The 23,441-nt window shown below is 53.2% G+C and overlaps 1 protein-coding gene across 4 annotated transcripts; it reads left to right on the top strand.

Moving 5' to 3' along the window:
- Window positions 1–1,459: 1,459 nt before the first annotated feature.
- On the top strand, window positions 1,460–22,837 carry TSKU (tsukushi, small leucine rich proteoglycan). 4 transcript variants are annotated; one of them, XM_030918697.1, is made up of 3 exons: window positions 1,475–1,650; window positions 2,579–3,046; window positions 13,811–16,357. In XM_030918697.1, exons 2-3 carry the CDS (start codon window positions 2,647–2,649, stop codon window positions 14,878–14,880), a joined length of 1,470 nt encoding a protein of 489 aa, XP_030774557.1. In that variant the 5' UTR covers window positions 1,475–1,650; window positions 2,579–2,646; the 3' UTR covers window positions 14,881–16,357. The 4 variants fall into 4 exon arrangements, 3 of the variants coding, with proteins under 3 accessions (XP_030774557.1, XP_030774558.1, XP_010365074.1); XR_004053712.1 differs by lacking the exons at window positions 2,579–3,046; window positions 13,811–16,357 and adding an exon at window positions 22,093–22,837 and having other exon boundaries at window positions 1,460–1,650; XM_030918698.1 differs by lacking the exon at window positions 2,579–3,046 and having other exon boundaries at window positions 1,476–1,650.
- The last annotated feature ends 604 nt before the right edge of the window (window positions 22,838–23,441 follow it).

Here is a 23,441-nt window from a genome sequence, read left to right as displayed (position 1 = left end):
AGCCCTTTCAAGCCCAACAGTGAGGAAGACACTGGACACCAAAGGGCCCACGGTGCCATCCCAAAGACTCCTGAGTGTGAGCTGGATGATCACAGAAGGCCTCCTAGTTCTGAAAGCTGGGATTCTAATCAGGTGAGGACGATGAATGGAAAGGAGAGAGGGGAGCTCTCCCTGCTTCCACACATATGAGACCAGGCTGCCAGCCTTTTCTCTGCACGTCCCTAACTGGCAGGGTCCACAGGTCTCAAACCAAGTGCATCCCCAAGACCACACAATGGCTCTGAGTGCATGGAGGGCCTGCAAGACCAGTTTGTTTTCTGGGCAGCAGATGATTTTGCTGGCCTGAGGCCTAGGGTAGTGGCCTCTACTCCTACCTCACCACCTCTCTAGTGTCTTCCTTCTTCCCAAAGTAGACCCGCATGCGTGCACACACCCAGGCCCAAGCAACTCCTTTTGTTAAAAAAATTTTAAATTTAATTAATAAGAAAAAGTAATAAGGAAAGAAGCAGCAAACAGACTGGGTGTGTTAACGAGTCTGGGCCACTGCAGGGGGGACGTTGCCCAATTTCTGCACCCCGAGGCCCTCCAAAGTCTAGGAGAAGCTCCTGGGAGGTCCAGGGCCCAAGATCAAAGCCTCTATCAACTCCCCCACCTGTGAACTGCCCCTCTCCGAAGGTAGGCATTGTCTGGGTGTGTACACTGGGAGCCACCCACACACCCAACTCTCCCCTCCTAGGGAATGCGTCCACCAGGTCATTTCTCCTGCAAACCCTCATTTTAAAGTGTCTTGGATGCTTTCCTGCCCCGCCCCCCCCCCGCCTTTTTTTTTTTTTTTTTTTTTGTAGCATAAAGAGGGATGAGAGCCCAAGAGCTGTAGCAGGGGGAATAGATTGAAACTGCTGCCTACTCATACGCCAGTTTCCCTTCTTAGAACTCTAACCAGAAGCCAATGGTTTCCTCCATAAAAGAAAAACTCAATCTGTTGACTTTCTCTCTCCTCTCCTGCCAGCTTTTCTGCCCGAGCCGGGCTCTCTCTTCTCTGTGGGTTCGTCTTTCAGCCAGTCTTTCTCTGCTTCAGATTCTTGGTTTCTGGCTCCCTGTCGTCCCTGAACCTTTTTCACTCTAAAAAAAAAACGGGGAGGGCGGTGAACAGGCAAAGAGGAAGGCCTCACCCACCCACCCCATCTCTTCCTTACTAGCAACTAATTCCCTCTCTCTACACACACACACACACACAGAGGCACGTACTCCGGCGACCTCCAGATGTTCCCGACAGTGAGGCCATCTGCTTAGATTGCTGGGGCGCGCAGGGGGAGGGGGCAGGGATCCGGGATGCAGGAAGCTGTGAGCGAAGCCTACTGGAGGGGGCGGGAGCTGCGCACTTTTGAGACGCTCCCTAGAGTGGAACCCGGGCTCGGCTCAGGCTCCGCGGGCAGGGCTCGCGCCGGCAGAGGCTGGCACTTTGGCGACACTCCCTGAGCCGCCCCGCGGCTGGCCCGAGCCGCCACCCGGCGCCCGGCAGGGGGGAGCCCGGCTGCGGGCGGGGACCGGGGGGCGGGCCGCGCCGCGAGGAGAAAAGCGGCGGCCGGAGGGCCCGCGGCCGGGCCGCCGGGGTGAGCGTGCCGAGGCGGCTGCGGCGCAGGCTTCCAGGTGGGTGCGGGTCCCCGGACGGGGCGAGAGTTCGCGCTCCGGGTGAAGATCCCGAGTCCCCGACCCCAGCCTCGCGGCCCCTTCGGCGGGCGGGCGGGGGACGCCGGTTGCAGGGGCGGGGCTGGGTCCCGCCAAGGCCCCTCAACTTTAGCCGGACGCCTGGGGCTGGGCGGGAGTGAGGAACGCGAACCCAGGGGAGAGGGCTTGCGGGAGACAAAGGCTCCGCCCGGGGGTCGTGTGGGTCTTTGTGCGGACACGTGCATCTCATGTTTGTGGGTCTTTGTGGATTTGCAGTCGGGGACGCGCTGCTGCCGGTGCCTTTGTGTATCCGTGGCTTTGCGCGGCTGCTTTGCGCCGGTGTCCACGTTTGCAGGCCTGCGCTTGGCTGTGGGCGTCGGTGGGCGCATCGCGTGTGTCCGCATACGTGGTCGGTGCCTGCCGACGTGTCTGGGCTGGGTGTCCACAGAGGGTGTGCGCGCTGAGAGCCCAACTCCGCCCCACCTCCCCGCTCCCCCGCTGTCCACTCGGGCCCACGACTTGGCTCCAAACTTTTCTCCCGGTTCCTCGGGCAACAGCCCCAGTCCTCCCCACCGCAGCCCGGCCGGGGGCGCCGGCAGCCCTCCTCCTCCCCCTCCTGAGGTCCCAGGACCGCAAGGGGCTGCGATGGGATTGGTGGTCGCGGGGATCGGCAGCGCCTGGGGACTGGCCGGGCAGGGGCTGGGAGGAGCGTGCGGATTCCCCCGCAGACCCCGGCTGGGAGGAGGAGGTGAGAGGTGGGTCCCGGGCTCCGGTCCTGGGCTGGGGAAAGTAAGGGACAGGGCGGCTGGCGTTGCCCTCCCCGCGCTTCTTAGAAAGAGTGTGACCCAGAGAGTTGTATCTGTTTGGTGGGGAGACAGGCTCCGCTTTGAGACCCGCTCTCCGTTTGCAGCCCGCCCCCGGGAAAGGGGGACCAACCCTCCGACCTGGTAGGGGAGCGAGCGACTGCCAGTTCAGATCATGCCCGAGGCGCCGGCTCGCAGGACCCGGAGCTGGGCTGGGGGCCGTGGGAGCCTCGCACACACAGGTTTCAACTGGGACGGCCACTGGCCCACTGTGCGGCGCTGGCAAGTTGCTCAGCTTCGCGGAGTCGCGGTCACTCTGGCACGGACAGGGCGAGAACTCCCTCGCGGCTTGGGGCGTGCGGTGGGAATAACCCGCGCTGCTGGAGCCAGGCGGAGAGCAGCGCCAGCCCACTTTTGGCCTGGCGAGGAGGTGACTCAAGACCTTCGATCCTTCTTTCATCGTTGTGCGCCCTGCCTTCCGGATAAGTCTAGACTTGCAGCGCCTGGGACTGACCGGAGAAGGGGGAGCTCAGAGCGGCAGGAGCCTGCTGGGCTTTTGAGCCTAAGTCGCAAAGGTAACCCTAAACACCCTCCTCCCCACCGCTCACTCCAGTCTTTAACCTAGAGCTTTGTCGGATGCTGCAGACATGATGGAAGGGCACAGGCTGCTAACCTGGGAAAGAGACAACTGTGGGCATTTTCCTTTCCCTCTCCGGCCTCAGTTTCCCTTCTGTAAGGGGAAGTATTGAGAGCCTCTTCTGTTCTGGCTGACTGCTTCAGATCCCAGAACCTAGAAACACTTTGATGTTTAACCTACACCTCCATTCTGACCTGACCTATTCCCAGGCACTACTTTGCTGCCCAGGAAGGCTGCAATGCTACAGCCACCAGGCTTCCACCTACCCTTCCTCCAACACCAGGAAAGGCAAAAGCTGATCAATGAGTCAAAAATGGAAAGGGAAGGGAGGGGGATTGACCTTTTCTCCTCTTACTTTTTAAATGACAGTTTGTGGGTGGTAGAGTCCAGATCAGTTTTCTTCTTAATCATAACTCTTGGGTCAACACAGGGGATGCACTTAAGAGTTCATGCTTCCTTTTTCAGAGCAAGGCTGGCCTGGGCACTGAGGACACTTCATAAAGAGGGTTGAGTCCTCCCTGAAAGCCCCCTGGCCAAAGCAAGTCCTAAGAGGGGTTCTGTGGGAATAACCCAGGGGAGGGGCCTCACCGGAGTTTCTTCCTGCTGCGGTTTTGAAGTCAGTGGGTACACAGAGAGGAGGCAGGAAGTATCTCCCACCAAAGGATCAGCATGTGCAGGACCTGTGCATGAAAACAGCACAGGTGGTCCGCATGGTGGATCGGCAGACACAAGGTCTTGAGGGTGGTGAACTGGAATTGAACTTGAGGCTGGGAAGGCAGGGACCAAATCACCAAGGCCTTGAATGCCAGGCGGAGAAGTGGGATTTGACCTTGTAGGCAATGGAGAGCTCCTGGAGGATTTAAACAGATACAGCAGGGTGGGGTTGGTAATTCTGTGAAACCGGTCTCTGGCTTGTGGGTGGTGCTGGAGGTCAGGAGACCAAGCTGGAGGCAGAGTGATCCAGCCTCTTAGAGTCAAAGGACCCGGATTTTACTCCCACCCCATTGCTTCCTACCTCTGTGGCCTGGGACAAGTAACTTATTTAAAATGTGAGGATATTAATTCTTGCTCCACTGATCTGGTGTATTAAATAAGATGATGAATTACATGTGCAAATAAATGAAAAGTGGTTTCTACTATGTATTACATTGTGTAGACAGAAATTCACTGGATTGCACCGACAATAGAAGGCAGAGACAGCATTGACTCTGGTCCTAAACCTGATTTCACCAGCGGGCAGAGCCCTAAGCATCCTGCAGGGTTGCACCAATTGTTATGTTCCCCACAAAGCAGAAGGGAGCTTTCTGTCCATCTACACCGATTCGTAGATGGCCACAGAAGTGGGCCAGTACCTTGACAGGGGCAGCCCAAGGGCCATGGGAGCTCACAGCATGGGTGGTCTTTCCTGGGTGAGGGGCAGGTTAGACTGGGAAAGCCTCACAGAGGAGGGGGCTTTTTGAATCAAATGTATGAGAATTTGCTGGTAGACAAAGAAGGGTATCTTTGTCTTCATCAGAGGGAACAACCTGTGCAAAAAGGCAGGTGGCTCTAGAAAAGTCACAGGCCTCTAGACTAGAAAGCTGTCTCTGTGGGATGGGTTTGAAAGAGGGAGCTGTGGTAGGGTCCTGGTCTTCTGTTGGGAAGTGCATTCTGGTGCCCAGCATGGCTGGCAGTTGAAGTCAGGGGCCAGGAGTGAGGCTGTTGCAGCAGGTCTCCTGAGCCTGACCTGGACAGTGGGAGGTGACTGTCCAGCTTAGGGATGTGGGAGAGGGAAGACAGTGATTCCACCAACCCAGGGGGAGCTGCGGATCTGATGCTGAGCCCTCATGCTGTCACAGGCAACACAGCAGCTTCTGCTTGCTTTGGCCTCTGAGACCTTTCCAGTTCGCCCTTCCCAGTCTCCTGGGAGTGCCTTGTCAGCACCTCGTAGCCACACCGGGATCCTGGATGGTATGTGGAGAGAAGATCCAAGGCCTCTGGGATGAATTGTGGATTCTTCTCCATCTTCAGCCCCTGCCTTGCCTCAGGATTTGCTGGTGTCACAGCACCTTTTTCTTCCCTGGTCCCTAAAATCACTCACTGGGGACAGGAACCAACATTCAGTGAATACCAGTGTGTGCCAGGCCGGGTCTGGGTCTTCACTTTGCCTCATGTAATCATCACAGTGACCCATTGGGACCAGCATGGGGAATATCACCATGTTACGGATGAGGACTCAGAGGGGTGAGGGCACGAACAAGCCTCAGAGCAGTGAAGGCCCTGTAGGGTTGGAACCCAGACTGCCTGGTTACAGAACCCTTGCCCTCTGCCCCGTAGCGCCTCCTCGTGTGTCCATGTACGCTGCCTCAAGTTGATGGGAACTTGAAAATCTTCAGGAAGAAGACATACTGGAAGGAAAATATCCTATTGGGAGCCTTGCCCATCTCCCTGTAGATTATCCTCCTTGGGTAAGTTGTTAGGCTTACGGGTCCCTGGGATCATGTCATGGAGGGGACCAGGTACTGGATGTCAGAATACCTGGGTCCTGGTCCAGCCCCATCCTCTCTGGCTGTGTGACTCTGGACAGATCACAGAATCTCTGTGGACTTCTTTACGCAGCTGTAAAGTAGATACGATGCCGTCTAACCTGCTGATTCTGCAGGGTGACTGAACAGATGGTAGTTGAGGAAGCATGGGAGAGGTTGAGAGGTGTCCTTTGGTGAGGTAGCGGTATTCTAGATGCTTGGTGCATCTTCACATGGTGTCTGCTCTGTACCAGGCTCGGTGCTCAGCTTCAAGGGCATAAAAAGGAACCTAATACCATCCCTGCCCACAGTAGGATAGACAGGTAAACATGTAAGTACAGTTCAGCATGACCAGGTCTAAGCTGTCTTGCACATGTGCTCATTTGGAAGCTGAGGCAGAGTGGATTTGGAGCTAAGACATCTGGGGTTAAGTCCTGGGTCCTCTCCTTCCCAGCTGAATATCATCCATTCCCATGTCTGCAAAACAGGGACAGTATCCCCTGGGTCAAGGCTGTGGTGAGGCAGAAGTGAGATGCTGATGGAGAGCACATGGTGGGCTGCTGTGTTTGTCCAGATGTGCTGCATTAGCGGGTCTGTTGCAAGAGCTGGCCCTCGGGGCTCCGGGAGTCTGGCCTTGAAATTCTTTCTGCCTTGCATTTCCAGAGCTGACAAAGTGGTTGGAGGGCAGGACATTTCTGAAAACCGTCCACCTGGGGATTTCCTTGGCATCAGCTTGAGTGAGCTCATGACTGAGGGGAGCAGGGTGGGAGGCAGCTCTGCATTGAGGAACAGCCGGTTGAGACAAAGGCCAGTCTCAGGAGGGTGCTGGGGCTCTGTGCCAGTGGGGCCCTGTGCCAACAGTGCCCTGTGGAAGTTGTTGAGGGCAGTGGGAGGAGCTGGAAAACTTTACAGACCAGAGATGCTGTAGTGCAGCACCAGGGTCAGGCAGCTGGGGCCAGGTGGGTTCAATCTGGAACCCAACACCCAGAGAGCTGTCCTTATCAGCAGACACCAGGGAAGTGACTGGAGAATGTCATCACAGGCAGTCTCGGACCTGCTGCACTCCTGGGCTGCACTAGGAACTTGGTTGGGGAGGAACATGAAGGATCACATGGTGACTGCCTTTAGAAGGCTTAACAAATCACCGTCATTGTCTACCACACATTGAGTACTTGTGTAGCAGATAGTGAGTGGAATGCCTGCCATTCGGTCATTTAATTCTTTCAACAATCCTGTGCTCTTAGCCCTGCTGAGGACCCTCGGAGCGGGTCCCAAGACTTACCCAAGGCTGGTGGGTACAGAGCTAGGTTCACACCTTGTCTGGGTCTTGCAGTTGACCGGTTCATCCTGCTCTTCCTCCACGCACCCTCTAGGCCTGGCTCTGATCCCAGGTGGGGGAAAGAACACACAGTTAAAGTAGGCACGGCACTGCCCCATGCTGCTCACACATCAAGTAGGAAAACAGCAGGTAACTCATGGCAGAGAATTTACTGAAGGAGGCCTGTGGGTAGCCTGTGGGGTGAGAGGCCAGGAGGGAGGGGTGGGGGGGACTGAGTGGACAGAACAGGCTTTGTTCTGCTGGGAGCAGGCCAGGGGCAGGCAGGATGGATGCATGCAGTTCTGGCAGTCACATGAGGCATCAGGTCCTAGGTCCTGGGCCCTGCTCTGCCATTCCTTGCTGTCACTGCCCCTCTCCGGGCCCCAGTCACCCATGATCCCCAAGGGGCCGTCTAGCTCCCAAGCCCTGGAATTCTCCAACTTTGGAGATGTGTTAGCAGAGGGTGAGAGTTGTTCAGAGTCCATCAAGGTGAAGACTGTTCCCACTCTGGCTGTCAAGGAGGGTTCAAATCCACATGGGGGGCTGGGGACAGGTGGGAGGGGAGAAGAAGGTGGTGACAACTTGCAGGTGCCTCGTGCATGGGAGAACTTGATTTCTATAAGTAAAAAGCAGAACCCAAGAGGTTTCTGGTAAGGAGAGTGATGTGGCCAAAGCTGTTTTAGAGATGTCTCATAGCAGTGTGTGAGGTGTCAACTGGGGAGACCTGCCTGGGGCCTGTTTGGGCCGTAACATTTACTCTTTGTCCTTGCAGACCATCAGCAAACTTAGAGTCACTGTGGACCTGGCCCCGTGGGCCCAACAATGCATGATTCATGGCCCTTGCACTGGAAGGTCTTACAGTATATCCCCCAATCCACAGATGGATGTGGTTTCTAAGCCCTTGTCCTCCTGTTCTTGTGTTATATAATCTGGTCAATCAGTGGATATCTTTTATCTGCAGGTCATGGTTTGGAAATAAATGTTGAATCTTGACCGAAAGATCCCTTTCCTTCTCAGCCTTCTTTGGTGGCTACCAGTCTTCATTTCTCTTTCTCCTGGGGGTAGAGTACGGGTCCCAGAGGGAGGCAATGTGAATACTGTTACACAGATAAGAAAATCAAGGCTCAAAGAAATAAAGAAAACAGGGAAGGTCACACAGATAGTGGCAGACCTAGGACTAGAGCCCTAGTCTCCTGGGTCCAAAGCTGGTGTTAGTGATCTTGTTATAAGTTGGTCTTCTATTCTCATTGCTGGTCTGTAAGCCCCATCAGGACAGGGACCCTAGTATCTGTCTCGTCACCACCACCCCCTGCCCCCTACTCCCCACTCCCTCCTGGCTTAGCCCAGTGCTTTGTATATACTTAGTAGAAATTTAGAAATTTAGGATAATGAATGTGCTTTTGTTAAACTTTAAAATCCCAAAACCCTGGAGTTGGATTATCTAAACTGAACCTCTTAATGTGAAGCTGGAAACTGAGGCACAGAAAGGGGAAGAGACTTGTTCAGAGATGAGATGAGGACAGTCCATGGCAGAACAGGCACTGAGACCTAGGGCTCCTGACAGTCCTGCAGGACTTATCTTGTCACCAGGTACAGTTGCCCTGTCACCTCCCTGTGAGTGTCCCAGAGTGTGGGGAGGGACGTAGTTGGTGACTGTGTCTCAGTCTACCATTGGCTGCACATCTGTCAGTGTCCTGGCACTGTGCTGGGTGTTTCACACAAGCAATCTCTAGCCCTTGCGGCAACTCCTTGAGGAAGGGATTGTTAACTCCATTTTCACTCTCCATGACTTCTGATATGGTTTGGCTGTGCCCCCACCCAAATCTGAACTTGAATTGTCTCTCCCAGAATTCCCATGTGTTGTGGGAGGGACCCAGTGGGAGGTAATTGAATGCAGGAAGCTTTTGCTTCCTCCTCATTCTCTCTTGCCACTGCCATGTAAGAAGTGCCTTTTGCCCTCTGCCATGATTGTGAGACCTTCCCCAGCCACGTGGAACTGTTAAGTTCAATTAAACCTCTTTCTTTTTTATGTTGCCCAGTCTCGGGTATGTCTTTATCAGCAGCATGAAAAAGGACTAGTACAGTAAATTGGTACCAGTAGAGTGGGGCGTTGCTGAAAAGATACCCAAAATATGGAAGCAACTTTGGACCTGGGTAACAGGCAGAGGTTGAAACAGTTTGGAGGGTTCAGAAGAGGACAGGAAAATGTGGGAAAGCTTGGAACTTCCTAGAGACTTGTTGAATGGCTTTGCCCCAAAACCTGATGACAATGTGGACAATAAAGTCCAGGCTGAGGTGGTCTCAGATGGAAATGAGGAACTTGTTGGGAACTGGAGCAAAAGTGACTCTTGTTATGTTTTAGCAAAGAGACAGCAGCAATTTGCTCCTGCCCTAGAGATTTGTGGAACTTTGAACTTGAGAGTTATGATTAGGGTATCTAGCAGAAGAAATTTCTAAGCAGCAAAGCATTCAAGAGGTGACCTGGGTGCTGTTAAAGGCATTCTGTTTCATAAGGAAAGCAGAGCATAAAAGTTTGGAAAATTTGTAGCTTGACAATGCATTAGAAAAGAAAATCCCATTTTCTGAGGAGACATTTAAGCCAGCTGCAGAAATTTGCATAAGTAACTTGGAGCTGAATGTTAATTCCCAAGACAATGGGGAAAATGTCACCAGGGCATGTCAGAGTTCTTCAAGGCAGCCCTTCTCATCACAGGCCTGGAGGTGTAGGAGGAAAAAAAGGGTTTCTCGGGCCAGGCCCAGGATCTCCATGCTGTGTGCAGCCTAGGGACTTGGTGTCCTGTGTCCCAGATGCTCCAGCCATGACTAAAAGGGGCCAAGGTACAGCTCAGCCATGGCTTCAGAGGGTGCAAGCCCCAAGACTTGGCAGGTCCCAGAACTATCATTCACTGGCCTTGGGCAGGTGACCCAATCTCTTTGAGCATCCACAAAAGGAGATAATTGTTCATTTTACAAAACCCAAACCAAAGCTCAACAGCACTTGGCAGCTTCCACATGGTGTGGAGCCTGTGGGTGCACAGAAGTCAAGAATTGAGGTTTGGGAACCTCTGCCTAGATTTCAGAAGATGTATGGAAACACCTGGATGCCCAGGCAAAAGTTTGCTGCAGTGGTGGGACCCTCATGGAGAACCTCTGCAAGGGTGGTGCAGAAAGGAAATGTGGGGTCACAGTAGAGTCCCTACTGGGGCACCGCCTAGTGGAGCTATGAGAAGAGGGGCACCATCCTCTAGACCGCAGAATGGCAGATCCACCAACAGCTTGCACTGTGCACCTGGAAAAGCTGCAGACACTTAATGCCAGTCCGTGAAAGCAGCCAGAAAGGTACCCTGCAAAGCCACGGGGTGCAGCTGCCCAAGACCATGGGAACCCACCTCTTGCATCAGCATGACTCAGATATGCAAGATATGGAGTCAAAGGCGATCATTTTGGAACTTTAAGATTTGACTGCCCTGCTGGATTTTGAACTTGCCTGGGTCCTGTAGCCCCTTTGTTTTGGCTAATTTCTTCATGTGGAACAGCTATATTTACCCAATGCCTGTACCCCCATTGTATCTAGGAAGTAACTAACTTGCTTTTGGTTTTACAGGCTCATAGGTGGAAGAGACTTGTCTCAGATGAGACGTTGGACTGTGGACTTTTGGGTTAATACTGAAATGAGTTAAGACTTTGGGGGACTGTTGGGAAGGCATGATTGGTTTTAAAATGTGAGAACATGAGATTTGGGAGGGACCAGGGGTGGGAATGATACAGTTTAGCTGTGCCCAAACCCAAATCTCAACTTGAATTGTATCTCCCAGAATTCCCATTTGTTGTGGGAGGGACCCAGTGGGAAGTAATTGAATCATGGGGGCCAGTCTTTCCCAAGCTATTCTCATGATAGTGAATAAGTCTCATGAGATCTGACGGGTTTATCAGGGGTTTCAGCTTCTGCTTCCTCCTCATTCTTTCTTGCCACTGCCATGTAAGAAGTGCCTTTCGCCCTCCACCATGATTGTTAGACCTTCCCCAGCCACGTGGAATTGTAAGTCCAATTAAACCTCTTTCTTTTGTAAATTGCCCAGTCTTGGGTATGTCTTTATCAGCAGCATGAAAACAGACTAATACAACTTCCCAGAGTTGCACAGTGTAGCAAGTCACTCCTGCTAAAGATGGTCAGCCACCTTCCTTTTCCCATCTTCAGTTCCTCTGCTCTAAAATGGGGATGAGACTGCTGGCTCACAGAGTGACTGTGTGGACTGAATGAAAGCATGTGTGTCCAGCACTAGCAGAGAGTGAGGACTGTCATTGTTGGCACTTCCCACTGCCAATGCCCAGCCCTGGGCATAGGCCCGGCACAGAGCAGGAACCCCGGGAGAGGTGTCCACTGTGCAGGGCTGAGCAAGGAACCTAGTCCAGTGCCCTGGGAGCATCTGCGAACAGTTACCTAGGTAACTCCTGCCTCTTTACATCAGGTGCCTCTTTATATCGGCTGTTACTACCATTGCCTCAGTTCTGTATCTTCTGGCTGCTGGGTTATGACCGCCCTGTGCATGTGCACAGCCCTTCACAGTTGGCAGTAAGGGTTAATCAACTTAGGTGAAGAGGGCAGGGCAGAAATTGCCACCCTTTAGTGCAGAGGACAAGGCTGAGACTTTAAGAGGGTCAGCGAGAGGTCCCCTCTGGTGGGAGTGGATTTGGGCAGTGTTTTGAGTTGCTGGTTATGTAAGTGGGAGCTCATACGAGGCCATTTGGCATTTCACGGACCCCTTGTATAATCCCCTCTGGGAATCAAAGGGTAATCTTGGGGCCTTTGTGGTGTTTGTTTAAACCCCAGGAAGGGTGGGTATGAATGAGCAGATCAGTTTAGCAGGGGAGGTGGGGCCTTTGGTGGTAATGAGCCCTGCGGTGAGGAGCTCACCCAGGGGAACAAAGGGGGCCTGGAGCAACTTAGTATTTTCCTTTTGGTTCCAGACATTGGAACACTCTGTCCTGCCTTGGTTGGGACCATGCCCAGGACGCACCTGGGCTGGATTTAATCCTGAAATTGGCCTCTACAAAAGAAAGAGGTGGGAGAGGAGGGGCCTACATGGGGATGGGGGCAGGGGAGAAGAGTCCCACTTTTCCCTGCCCCTGGGCAAAGCCAGAGTGCAGATCAAGTGGCTAGCTCTTTAAAGTTTCATGCAAGGCTGGTAATACAATCCTGCTCCCTCCCCACCCACCTTCCAGTCTGGAAGCGGGGCAGGTCCCTGGTCCATCTCCTCCCCCCATCTCACCTCCTTCCTGAAGGGCAGAGGGAGGGATGGGCAGGAGGGCAGGGGGCCCAGAGCAGGGCCACCCAGATGAAGAACCCTGCTAGAAGGAAGCTTAGTGCCTTCTGTCTCCCAGACTGCAGGCCGCTGTGCAGGGCAGGGGTGACCACAGACTATCCAATTCGTCTAGTTAGAGGCTCCCACTGCCCAGCCCTCTGCTTCTCATGCTAGCACCACTGAGCACCAGCATCCCAGGAGCTACAGTGGACGTGAACACAGGCTTTGAATCCAACAGCAGTGGGTGGTGTGACCACTAGATGTGACAACACATATGTAGCGCCCGGCATCTGTGGCAGCCACCACTGTAATTGTACAGAGGGAACTGAGATCTGAGGAGGGACACTGGCTCGTGCCATAGTATGTGTCAGTGGGAAAAGCCCCTCCTGCATCCTGCCTCTCCACCAGCTACTCTGCCAGTCCAACTGGAGGCAATGCATATGAATATAGGAATTGGAGTATAGCAGGCCTGGGTCCCATTCCTGCCCTGCATTTTACTAGTTTGGGGTAAAGCCCTATTCCTCTCTCAGCCTCTGTTTCTTCATCTGTATAATGGGGGGAGCAGCCTAATTGCCTGCCCAAGGTTAAAGGAGGCACGAAAGAGGTGTAGTAGCTTAATCTGCTGGGGGAAGGGACAGGGTAAGGGGGAAAGGTACTCGGGACAGGTGTCCCCAGAACCCATCTGGGAGTATAGACACCCACGCTGGACACCAGGATGCCCAGTGAGAAGGGAAGATCCTGCCTCTGGATGACAGGCTAGGGGGACAGGGCAGGTGGAGTAGGGGTGTGGTGGGGTAGTCACTGCAGGCCCCATTGCAGGGAGGGAGCCCTGGTCTTGAAGTCTGGAGTGTGGGTCTCAGGCCTGGCTCAGCCCCAGCCAGACCACAGCAGTGGGCGGTGCTTTGTCTGTCAGTGTCCCCTCTAGTGCCACTCCACTCTGTTGTGTGGCTGTCCAAAAGTGTCTTAACGTAAGGCCCAGTCCCTTTTGGTAAAACAATTTTCTGCCTTGCAAGGGGGTCGTGAGGGTCAGATGTGACTGTGCTGTGGGGCAGCCAGAACAGCACCTGACACATAACACTTGCTCAGCAGAGAATGGGGCACCCTGGGCACACCCTACCCTCAGCCCAGTGGATGAGCCCCTCACCCGGGGATCGGGGTCTAGACCAACCCAGGGACTCTGGACCATCAGAGCTGGAGAGGCCAGCCCGAGAAGCCGTCTAGTCTGGTGGGTTTCCTAACACCCTAGGCAGGGATGGTGGGCAGAAGTGGAGGGCTTCAGGTCCCCCTCACTTCAGCCAGACCAGGCCTGCCTTCATCTGCTGCTCTTGTTTAAGAAAGGAGTCTGCTTCTTCTAGTTGAAAATTCACCACCTAGCCTCACGCCCCTTTACCATACAGATGGAGAGGCAGAGGCCAGAGAGGAACTGGGTCTAGGAACTCTGGGGAGTGTTCCAGGAAGCATTCCAGGAGGTTGGGGCCTGTGACACCTTCCAACGGTGTCTAGACTGGGCTCATGTTCTGTGCGGTGGGTTTAGACCATCTGGTGCATTCAGTCCTCACCCATGGCTCTCTTTCTAGCCCCCACCATGCCGTGGCCCCTGCTGCTTCTGCTGGCCGTGAGTGGGGCCCAGACAACCCGGCCATGCTTTCCTGGGTGCCAGTGCGAGGTGGAGACCTTCGGCCTTTTCGACAGCTTCAGCCTGACTCGGGTGGATTGCAGTGGCTTGGGCCCCCACATCATGCCAGTGCCCATCCCTCTGGACACAGCCCACTTGGACCTGTCCTCCAACCGGCTAGAGATGGTGAACGAGTCGGTGTTGGCGGGGCCGGGCTACACGACGCTGGCTGGCCTGGATCTCAGCCACAACCTGCTCACCAGCATCTCACCCACTGCCTTCTCCCGCCTTCGTTACCTGGAGTCGCTTGACCTCAGCCACAATGGCCTGACAGCCCTGCCAGCCGAGAGCTTCACCAGCTCACCCCTGAGTGACGTGAACCTTAGCCACAACCAGCTCCGGGAGGTCTCAGTGTCTGCCTTCACGACCCACAGTCAGGGCCGGGCACTACACGTGGACCTCTCCCACAACCTCATTCACCGCCTCGTGCCCCACCCCGCAAGGGCCGGCCTGCCTGCGCCCACCATTCAGAGCCTGAACCTGGCCTGGAACCGGCTCCATGCTGTGCCCAACCTCCAAGACTTGCCCCTGCGCTACCTGAGCCTGGATGGGAACCCTCTAGCTGTCATTGGTCCGGGTGCCTTCGCGGGGCTGGCAGGCCTTACACACCTGTCTCTGGCCAGCCTGCAGAGGCTCCCTGAGCTGGCGCCCTATGGCTTCCGTGAGCTACCAGGACTGCAGGTCCTGGACCTGTCGGGCAACCCCAAGCTCAGCTGGGCAGGAGCTGAGGTGTTCTCAGGCCTGAGCTCCCTGCAGGAGCTGGACCTTTCGGGCACCAACCTGGTGCCCCTCCCTGAGGCGCTGCTTCTCCACCTCCCGGCACTGCAGAGTGTCAGCGTGGGCCAGGATGTGTGGTGCCGGCGCCTGGTGCGGGAGGGTGCCTACCCCCGGAGGCCTGGCTCCAGCCCCAAGGTGGCCCTGCACTGCGTAGACACCCGGGAATCTGCTGCTAGGGGGCCCAACATCTTGTGACGAATGGTGTGGCCCAGGGCCACATAGCAGACTGCTGTCCTGGGCTGCTTCTGGTCCCGAATGACTTATGTTCCATGTGCCAACACCAGTGGGGAGCCCGCAGGCCTATGTTGCAGCGTCACTGCAGGAGTTGTGGGCCTAGGAGAGGCTTTGGACCTGGGAGTCACACCTAGCAGCAAAGTCTCACCCCTTTGTCTACATTGCTCCCCCAAACCATGAGCAGAGGGACTTCGATGCCAAACCAGACTCTGGTCCCCTCCTGCTTCCCTTCCCCACTTATCCCCCAAGTGCCTTCCCTCATGGCTGGGCCGGCCTGACCCGAGATGGGCAGAGGGTGGCTGCGACCCCCTGCTGCAAGGCAGAGTTCAGGTCCACTGGGCTGAGTGTTCCCTTGGGCCCGTGGCCCAGTCACTCAGGGGCATGAGTTTCTTTTCTAACATAGCCCTTTCTTTGCCATGAGGCCGTGAGACCCACTTCCTCCTTTTCTATTTCCCTAGAACCTTAATGGTAGAAGGAATTGCAAAGAATCAAGTCCACCCTTCTCATGTGACAGATGGGGAAACTGAGGCCTTGAGAAGGAAAAAGGCTAATCTGAGTTCCTAGGGGGCAGTGGCATGACTGGAGCACAGCCTCTGGCCTCCCAGCTGGGCCCATTGTACTTTCTTGTCTCCTCTAATAAGCCCCACCCTCCCCACCTGGGCTCCCCTTGCTGCCCTTGCCCATTCCCCATTAGCACAGGAGTAGCAGCAGCAGGACAGGCAAGAGCCTCACAAGTGTGACTGTGGGCCTGGTGACCAGCTGTGTGGCATGGGCTAAGTCACTCTGCCCTTCGGAGCCTCTGGAAGCTTTAGGGCACATGGGTTCTAGCCTAGCCAGTTTCTCACCCTGGGTTGGGGTCCCCCAGCATCCAGACTGGAAACCTACCCATTTTCCCCTGAGCATCCTCTAGATACTGCTCCAAGGAGTTGCTGCAGTTCTGGAGCCTCATCTGGCTGGGAGCTCCAAGGGGCCTCCTGGATTCAGTCCCCACTGGCCCTGAGTGCGACAGCCCTTGTCACCCTCCCAGGAATGCCGTGAAAGGAGGCAAGGTCTCCCCCACCCATGTCTATGCTCGACCCCCAGGGTAGCATCTCAGCTTCCAAACCCTGGGCTGTTTCCTTAGTCTTCATTTTATAAAAGTTGTTGCCTTTTTAATGGACTATCACTTTCAACCCGCCTGCCCCACCCCTGCTGGCCGGGGATGGAGACATGTCATTTGTACAAGCAGAAAAAGGTTGCATTTGTTCACTTTTGTGATATTGTCCTGGGCCTGTGTTGTGGTGTTGGGGGAAGCTGGGCATCAGTGGCCACGTGGGCATCAGGGGCTGGCCCACAGAGACCCCACAGGGCAGTGAGCTCTGTCTTCCCCCACCTGCTTAGCCCATCATCTATCTGACTGGTCCTTGATTTAATAAACACCATAAAAAGTTCTTTGCTTCACTCAGCCAGTGTCCACTGGCAATCCCTGGGCTGGGCTCTGGGGCCACAAAGATGAATCAGGTTAGGCCATGCCCTGGGCAGCTTGTTCTCCCTGAAAAGCCTGATAATCTCAGGATTAGGGGAGTAAGGTGACGTGAGGGAGGGAGTTCCTGCACCCTGCTCACTCTCATCTCCCCCGGCCCTCCCCGCTGTTCCTGTCACCCCAACTCCAGCCATAGCCATGAGCATGCCAGGCAGGCCCTTGCACACCTGTTCTCTTGCTCAGGTGTTACTATGGGACCTTGCCCTTGTCCTCACCCCTGTCTCTCAACCTCCTTCCCATCCAGTAGACCTAGTGCCTGCCGGTCCTCAGAAGCTTCCCTAGCCCCTCCCACCTCTCTCCTCTGAACTGCAACAGTATTTTGTTCTTCCTTGGCGCTTCAACTGCTATGGTACCCCAGCTCCTGTTTGCACACTTCCACTGACAGAGATCAGGCTTGCAGCTCATCTGGGTGGCTCTGCTGTCACCAAGTTCTTCCTTCTAACTGGCCAGTCTACAGGGAATGTCTACCATCATCACTAATGTCAGGTTTTCCCTGATACCTACTCTGTGCCCAGAACATTCAGGCCATATGCACTGGTAGAGAGCTTGCCCATCTTGTAATCAGGCCTCCCCAGGGAGAAGTATCAACCTGAGGCCCTGGGTCCGAGGCTGGCACCCAGCGGTCAAGGTAGGAAAGGGCTGAGGCATGGCGCAGGGCGGTGAGGGGGAGAGGGAGGTCAGGGTGAGACTCCGGGCCCCCACAGTCCTCCTGTTCTACACCTCCCCCACATTTCCTGGGACAAGAGAGGCTTCAGATGGAGGTTGGGATCACGGTACTTTCAGCCACTGGGTCAGGGTTTTCCCAAGTCCCCGCTTGTGGAAGGAGTCCTTGAGGGAGGGCCATGGAACAAAAAGGCCTTAAACACAGGGCCAAAGTGCGGAGGCAGCGAAGGGAAGGAGGGGGCTTCTGCGGCAATCAGTTCTGGAGCAGGTCACCTCTGCCTGAGCTGCGGCTTCCTCCTCTGCAAAACGGGGCAGGGTGAAGGCCCAGTGAGATCATGGGCGTGGATGCCATCACGCTGAGCGGGCTCGTCCTTCCTGTTGGGGAACCTGCCCTGCACCCTGCAACCCTGGCCTCCTGCCAGCCATAAGGAGAGTGGAAGCCCCGGCGGGCCTAGCCGACCCAGGAGTCCCCGCGCCCCTCCTTCCCCTTGCGGACACTCCCGGCCCGCAGCGCCATCTCGTGCTCACGCATGGCCAGACACCCCAGGGCCAGGAGCCAGGCCCAGGGCGGCTGCAGAACAAAGTGGGCTGCGCTGTTTGCTTTATGAGGCCAGTCCCTCCACGCCTGCCGGACTACCCTCGCCCTGCCTTACTCCACCCTCCAGGAACCCTGGTGCTCAGGGCGAGGGCCTTCGAATCTTACGCAATCAGGAAAATTAGTGCAAAGAATCCGTTTTGGAATTCACAGAAAGGGTTGAAATCTTGGGTTCATCACTAACCAGTTGTGTGATTTTTGACCAGGTCACTTCACTTCTCTGAACCTGGAAAATAGGGATGAAAATATCCCCCTCAAGGCCGGGCACGATGGCTCCTGCCTGTAATCCGAGCACTTTGGGAGGCTGAGTCAGGAGGATCGCTTGAGCTCAGGAATTCAAAACTAGGACTAGCCTGCGCAACATAATTTAAAAATTTAAAAATTAACCGGGCATGGTGACGCCTGTAGTCCCAGCTACTTGGGAGGCTAAAGTGGGAGGATGGCTTGAACCTGGGAGGCTGGGCGACAGAGCTAGACCCTGTTTAAAAAAAAAAAGAAAAGAAAAGAAAAGAGAGAAAAAGAAAGAGAAACAAAGAAAGAAAGAGGAAATATCTCCTTGATCCTGGGAGGTTGAGGCTGCAGTGAGCTGAGATTGTGCCACCGCACTCCAGCCTGAGTGACAGAGCTAGACCCTGAAAAAAAAAGGAAGGGAGGGAGGAAGGGTGGGAGGGAGAGAGAAAGGAAGGAAGGAAGGAAGGGAAAATAGCTCCCTCCACAGGACTGTATGAAAAAGAAATGAAGTAACATTTGTAGAGAACCAAATACTGTGCCTGGCACAAAATGACAGCCTGTAAGTGCTCTTTCCTGCCCTCATCCAGCTTCATAGAGCCTTCCGAGTAGCTGGGACTACAGGCTTGTGTCACCATGCTCAGCTAATATTTTATTTTTTAGTAGACAAGATCTCGTTTTGTTGCCCAGGCTGGTCTTGAACTCCTGAGCTCAACTTCATAGAGTTATGAAGTAGATTACAGAGCCATGTAGTCTGAGTCCGTTTTTTATAACTGTCACTCAGAACTGAAGAATTTTGTAAAGTTCTGGGACTGTAGAATCACAGAACAACACCTGGTAATCCACAGGGTCATGGAGTAGGTACTCACCGTCAGCTGTGGCCCAGCTCACCATCCTGGGTCAGCAGGGTCACCAGTCTCTTTATGCCTTTCATAGTAATGCAGCGGCCAGCTATGGTTATGTGTTCCTCATGCTTTGGGTACATGCCATCATCTCCTCACAACTGCACCAGGTTTTTTGTCACTATACAGTTGAAGAAACCAGCATAGGCCAGGCTTTATCTGTCAGATGGCAATTCTGACATTCTTCCTTGTCCTACCCCAGGGGCTGGGCCAGCTGTGTAAACCCCATGAATCAGAGAGGGTAGAGGTGCCCTGAGAGACCAGAGAGCACTGGGATTCCATTGCTTTTTCATTTTCAAATAAATTGGAGAAGTTAATGCAGTTCTACATAGCTCCAATCAGACTGTTGATTCTAGATCTTAGAGTATAAAAAGCCGAAGTTCAAAGTTAAAGTCCTTTCTCTCCTGGCCCCTTTTCACAGATGGGGAAACTGAGGCCCAGAGATGAGTAAGTTGACATGGTCCATGGCCAGGATTCTGTGCTTCAGAACTGCCTGTATGATTTGTGCCTGTATCAAATGAAAATGTGGGGCCCCTTGTTCGAAGTTATTAGGATTTCAAGATGACAAGAACAGAGCATTAAACCAAGCACAGGGTCCTTCCATGGTTTCACTGCCCAAGAAGCCAGCCCTGCTGCGATTTGATTATCTCATTTCTAGAGGAGGGGCAAACACCCAGACAGTGTTGGTCAGGATGGCAGAAGAGAGTAGGTGTGGATTTGTGTGTAATCCAATCCCTCTGTAGTTCAGGAAGCCAATGAGACTCTTCCAAATTCAGAAATGTCCCTCTGTTGTTATCACACAACTCCCTGGTTTCCCCAAATTGCCATGGCCAAAAGGCTTTCAGAGGGAAAAGGTGGCTAAAGAGGTAGATTCTACCATCCAGCTGCCACCAAACCAGCTCATGAGCTGTTTTTCTGGACTGCCAGGAATATGGCGGGCAGAGGCCTACCCCTTACTCACTTTATATGCTTACAGAATTTAAAGTCCACCAGTGCTAACGCCCACGCATACCTAATCTCCACCAAGGGCAATGTCTGTGATAACAGAGGTCATCATAGGCTAATAGGGCCTTGCCCATCAATGTTCAGTGTTCCTTGTTGGCTAATGTTCACCAGGGTGCAAATGTGGGTTGATATCTAATGTTTATCATATGAATGATAGCTTCCACCAATGACCAATATCCACAAAGGGAAAATGTCTGTTGGAGGCAGTGTCCACTGTATATCAGTGCCCAGTGTTCACTGGTAGCTAACTGCAATTATACTTGCTCTGTGCATCAATACCCAATGTCAGTCCATAGCTCAGCTTCTAATGACAGCAAATGTCTATCCAGTTAAGTCACATGCCCTGTGTTTATTCTTCTCTTTATTTATTTAAGTACTAGTGGTTCTGTCTACAGGGATTATTGTGTTTGTTGAGCTTGGAAGGAAATTCCTGTATGTTTATTCTTTAGTTCCCAAAGCTATTTATTATTTTCTTTTGCATATCCATTAGATAGTCAAAGTGTTCTGAACTGGAGGTACAAACACATTTATGTTTCTTTTTGTCTTCCTTCCTTCCTTCCTTCCTTCCTTCCCTCCTTCCCTCCTTTCTTCCCTCCCTCCCTCCCTCCCTTCCCTCCTTCCCTCCTTCCTTCCTTCCTTCTGTCCTTCCGTCCTTCCTTCTTTTTCTTTTTTCAGGCTCTCATTCTGTCACCCAGGCTGGAGTGCAGTGGTGTGATCATAGCTCACTGTAGCCAATCTCCCTTGCACAAGCAAGCCTCCTGCCTCAGCCTCCCGAGTAACTAGGACTATGGGCTTGCATCACCATGCTCAGCTAATAGTTTATTTTTTAGTAGACAAGGTCTCGTTTTGTTGCCTAGGCTGGTCTTGAACTCCTGAGCTCAAGAAATCCTCCCACCTCAGCCTCCCAAAGTATTGAGATTACATATGTGAGCCACTGTGCCCTGCTATGTTTCTTTATATATGCACATATGTATATGTAACATATAAATAATTGCATATATGACACAGGAAGACACAGAAATAATTATATACATGATACAGGAAGACACAGAAAAAGAGAAACTGGTCTTTTACCAGAAGTATCAACTCAGGAACAATTTTCTAATTAGCTGAGCCTCAGAAGCAACAACTTGTCCAAAGTGAAGTGATGAATGGAGGTGCCAGCCCTCTTGCTCAGGTTAAGAAAGGCAAAGAGCCCAGCTTTTGGCTGTAAAAAGCCAGGTTCCCTAATCAGGTGAAGGCCTGAGGCAGGGACTCCTTAGGGCAGTGTAACTAGTAGCCAAGGCACAGGCTCCAAAAGGAGGTTGCTTGGGCTCAAGTCTGGCCCTGCCACTCACAGCTGGGTGTCCCGGGGTGAGCTGCTCAGCCCCTCGTTTACCCTCAGTTCCACATCTGTAAATGGAGGTCTAGTAGCTACCTCACAGGGCAGTTGTTGAAAATAAGCTAATGCTCCTAAAACCCTGAGAAGAGTGCTCTGTGTATGATAAGTGTTCATAGACATCACATGATTTATTTATTTTGAAAATTCTTCTTTTAGTCAAACTTAAAAGTTTTCTGTGACTCAAGATATTCTCAACCAGGGTTTCTTTAGTGGCCATCAGCTCCCAGAGGGTGATATCATGGAAGCTGTTATGCTTAGGAATTTGTTTAAAAAGACATCCTACCCTGTGCCCCAGTACATTTCAACACCACCCAGCCACACAGTCGCCTTCTGGCCCAACACTCTTAAAGACACAGTGCTTAGGAAATGTCCTCATGCCCCTTTCCTGAGGCAGGTTTGCCACTGTTTCCCCAGGCCTGCATCACAGATGGCAGTCACTGACCTGCTGTGATTTAAGAGATGGAGAGAAAAACCTTCCACTCTTTTTACTCTCCCTAATAGCCTCAGTCTCCGCCTTCAGTTCCAGCATTTCCCTTTGGCTTAAGCTATGATTGTTGTCCAAGACCTCTCCTAGATAGGCAAGGACGCAGGATACCAAGAGTGTGATGAGGGGATAGAGATGAGATATCTGGGTTGGATGCGGGAGTGGGGCATTTTCTAACTAATGGGGTGCAAGAGGTACCTGAGCATGCTCTCAAAATGTGTTATACCCTAAAAAATGTTTTTAAGGTAGTGTGTTGATATAACAGTTGTTAAGACCATGATGCTAGAGGCAAGACTGTGAGATCCATAGAGAAGGTAGTTGAAAGGTAGGGCGTTTTATTCACATATATGCTGCCTTCTCCACCAACTGATGTGATATCCTTTTCTATTCCAGTGAACCCACACCTCTGAGGATTTACACCATTGTATTTGTACTCCTCTTGAGTCTGGGCTGGAATGTGACTTTAATCAGTGCAGTGCAGAAGTGGTTCAGTGCCAGTTCTAAGACTACGAAGAGAAAGAAAAGTTCAAACTTCCAATATCCCAGCAGACTTCAGGCCCCAGCTGTGCCACCAGCTTCACACTCATGAGTGACCACAACAAACCCAGCCGAACCAACCAGCCCAGCCCAACCCTGGTTGCAGAGTCATGAGTAAATAAAATGGTTGCTGTTCTAAGCCTTCGTGCTTTGCAGTGGTTTCTTATAAGGCAATAGATGACTGAAACAGCAAAAGCCACAGCCTCCACCTCCCCCAGCCACATTTCCCCTCTCCTCCCTACTTGCTAACCTCGCTGGAGCCCTGGGACATGGGCAGCTGAAGATGCAGAAAAGATGCCAAATGAAAAATCCACCCTCCTTGACGACAGCCCAGCTGAGGGGAGCAGGCAGAGAGGGGCGGTTGAAGGAAGCACGCTGCTGCCTGGTGTTTGAAAGCATATGAGGGGCTGCTCTGAGCACATCTCCTTACATTCTTGTCTCAAGACCACCCAGCAGGCAGGGCCCCTCCCGGTAACCTCGCACGCTCCTCCTGTACTCCTCCCCAGTCCCTGGACAGACCCACCTCTCCCTCTTAGACTCTCCATGGGTCCCTTCTCCCCACCTGCTGCTGGGATCAGGAAGAATAAAGGCCTGAACTCACTGTCTTATTTGTTGTTGTTGTTGTTGTTGTTTGTTTGTTTTTTGAGATGGAGTCTGGCTCTGGCACCAGGCTGGAATGCAGTGGTGCAATCTCGGCTCACTGCAACCTCCGCCTCCTGGGTTCAAGCAATTCTCCTGCCTCAGCCTCCCCAGTAGCTGGGACTACAGACACATGCCACCACACCCAGCTAATTTTTGTATTTTTAGTAGAGATGGGGTTTCACCATTTTGGCCAGGATGGTCTCGATCTCTTGACCTCGTGATCCACTGCCCTAAGCCTCCCAAAGTGCTGCGATTATACGTGTGAGCCACCGCGCGTGGTCTTTTTTTTTTTTTTTTTTTTTTTTTTAAGACAGAGTTTACTCTTGTTTCCCAGAGTGCAATGGCATGATTTCAGACCACTGCAACCTCCGCCTCCCGGGTTCAAGCAATTCTCCTGTCTTAGCCTCCCAAGTAGCTGACATTACAGGCACCCACCACCACACCTGGCTATTTCCGTATTTTTAGTAGAGACAGGGTTTCACCATGTTGGCCAGGCTGGTCTCGAATTCCTGACCTCAGGTGATCCGCCCGCCTCGGCCTCCCAAAGTGGTGGGATTACAGGC

Source organism: Rhinopithecus roxellana, chromosome 15 (genome assembly GCF_007565055.1).
Source record: "Rhinopithecus roxellana isolate Shanxi Qingling chromosome 15, ASM756505v1, whole genome shotgun sequence".
Taxonomy (NCBI): Eukaryota; Metazoa; Chordata; class Mammalia; order Primates; family Cercopithecidae; genus Rhinopithecus; species Rhinopithecus roxellana.
Note: the sequence above shows the minus strand (reverse complement) of the source record. Positions and strands in the feature narration are given on the sequence as shown.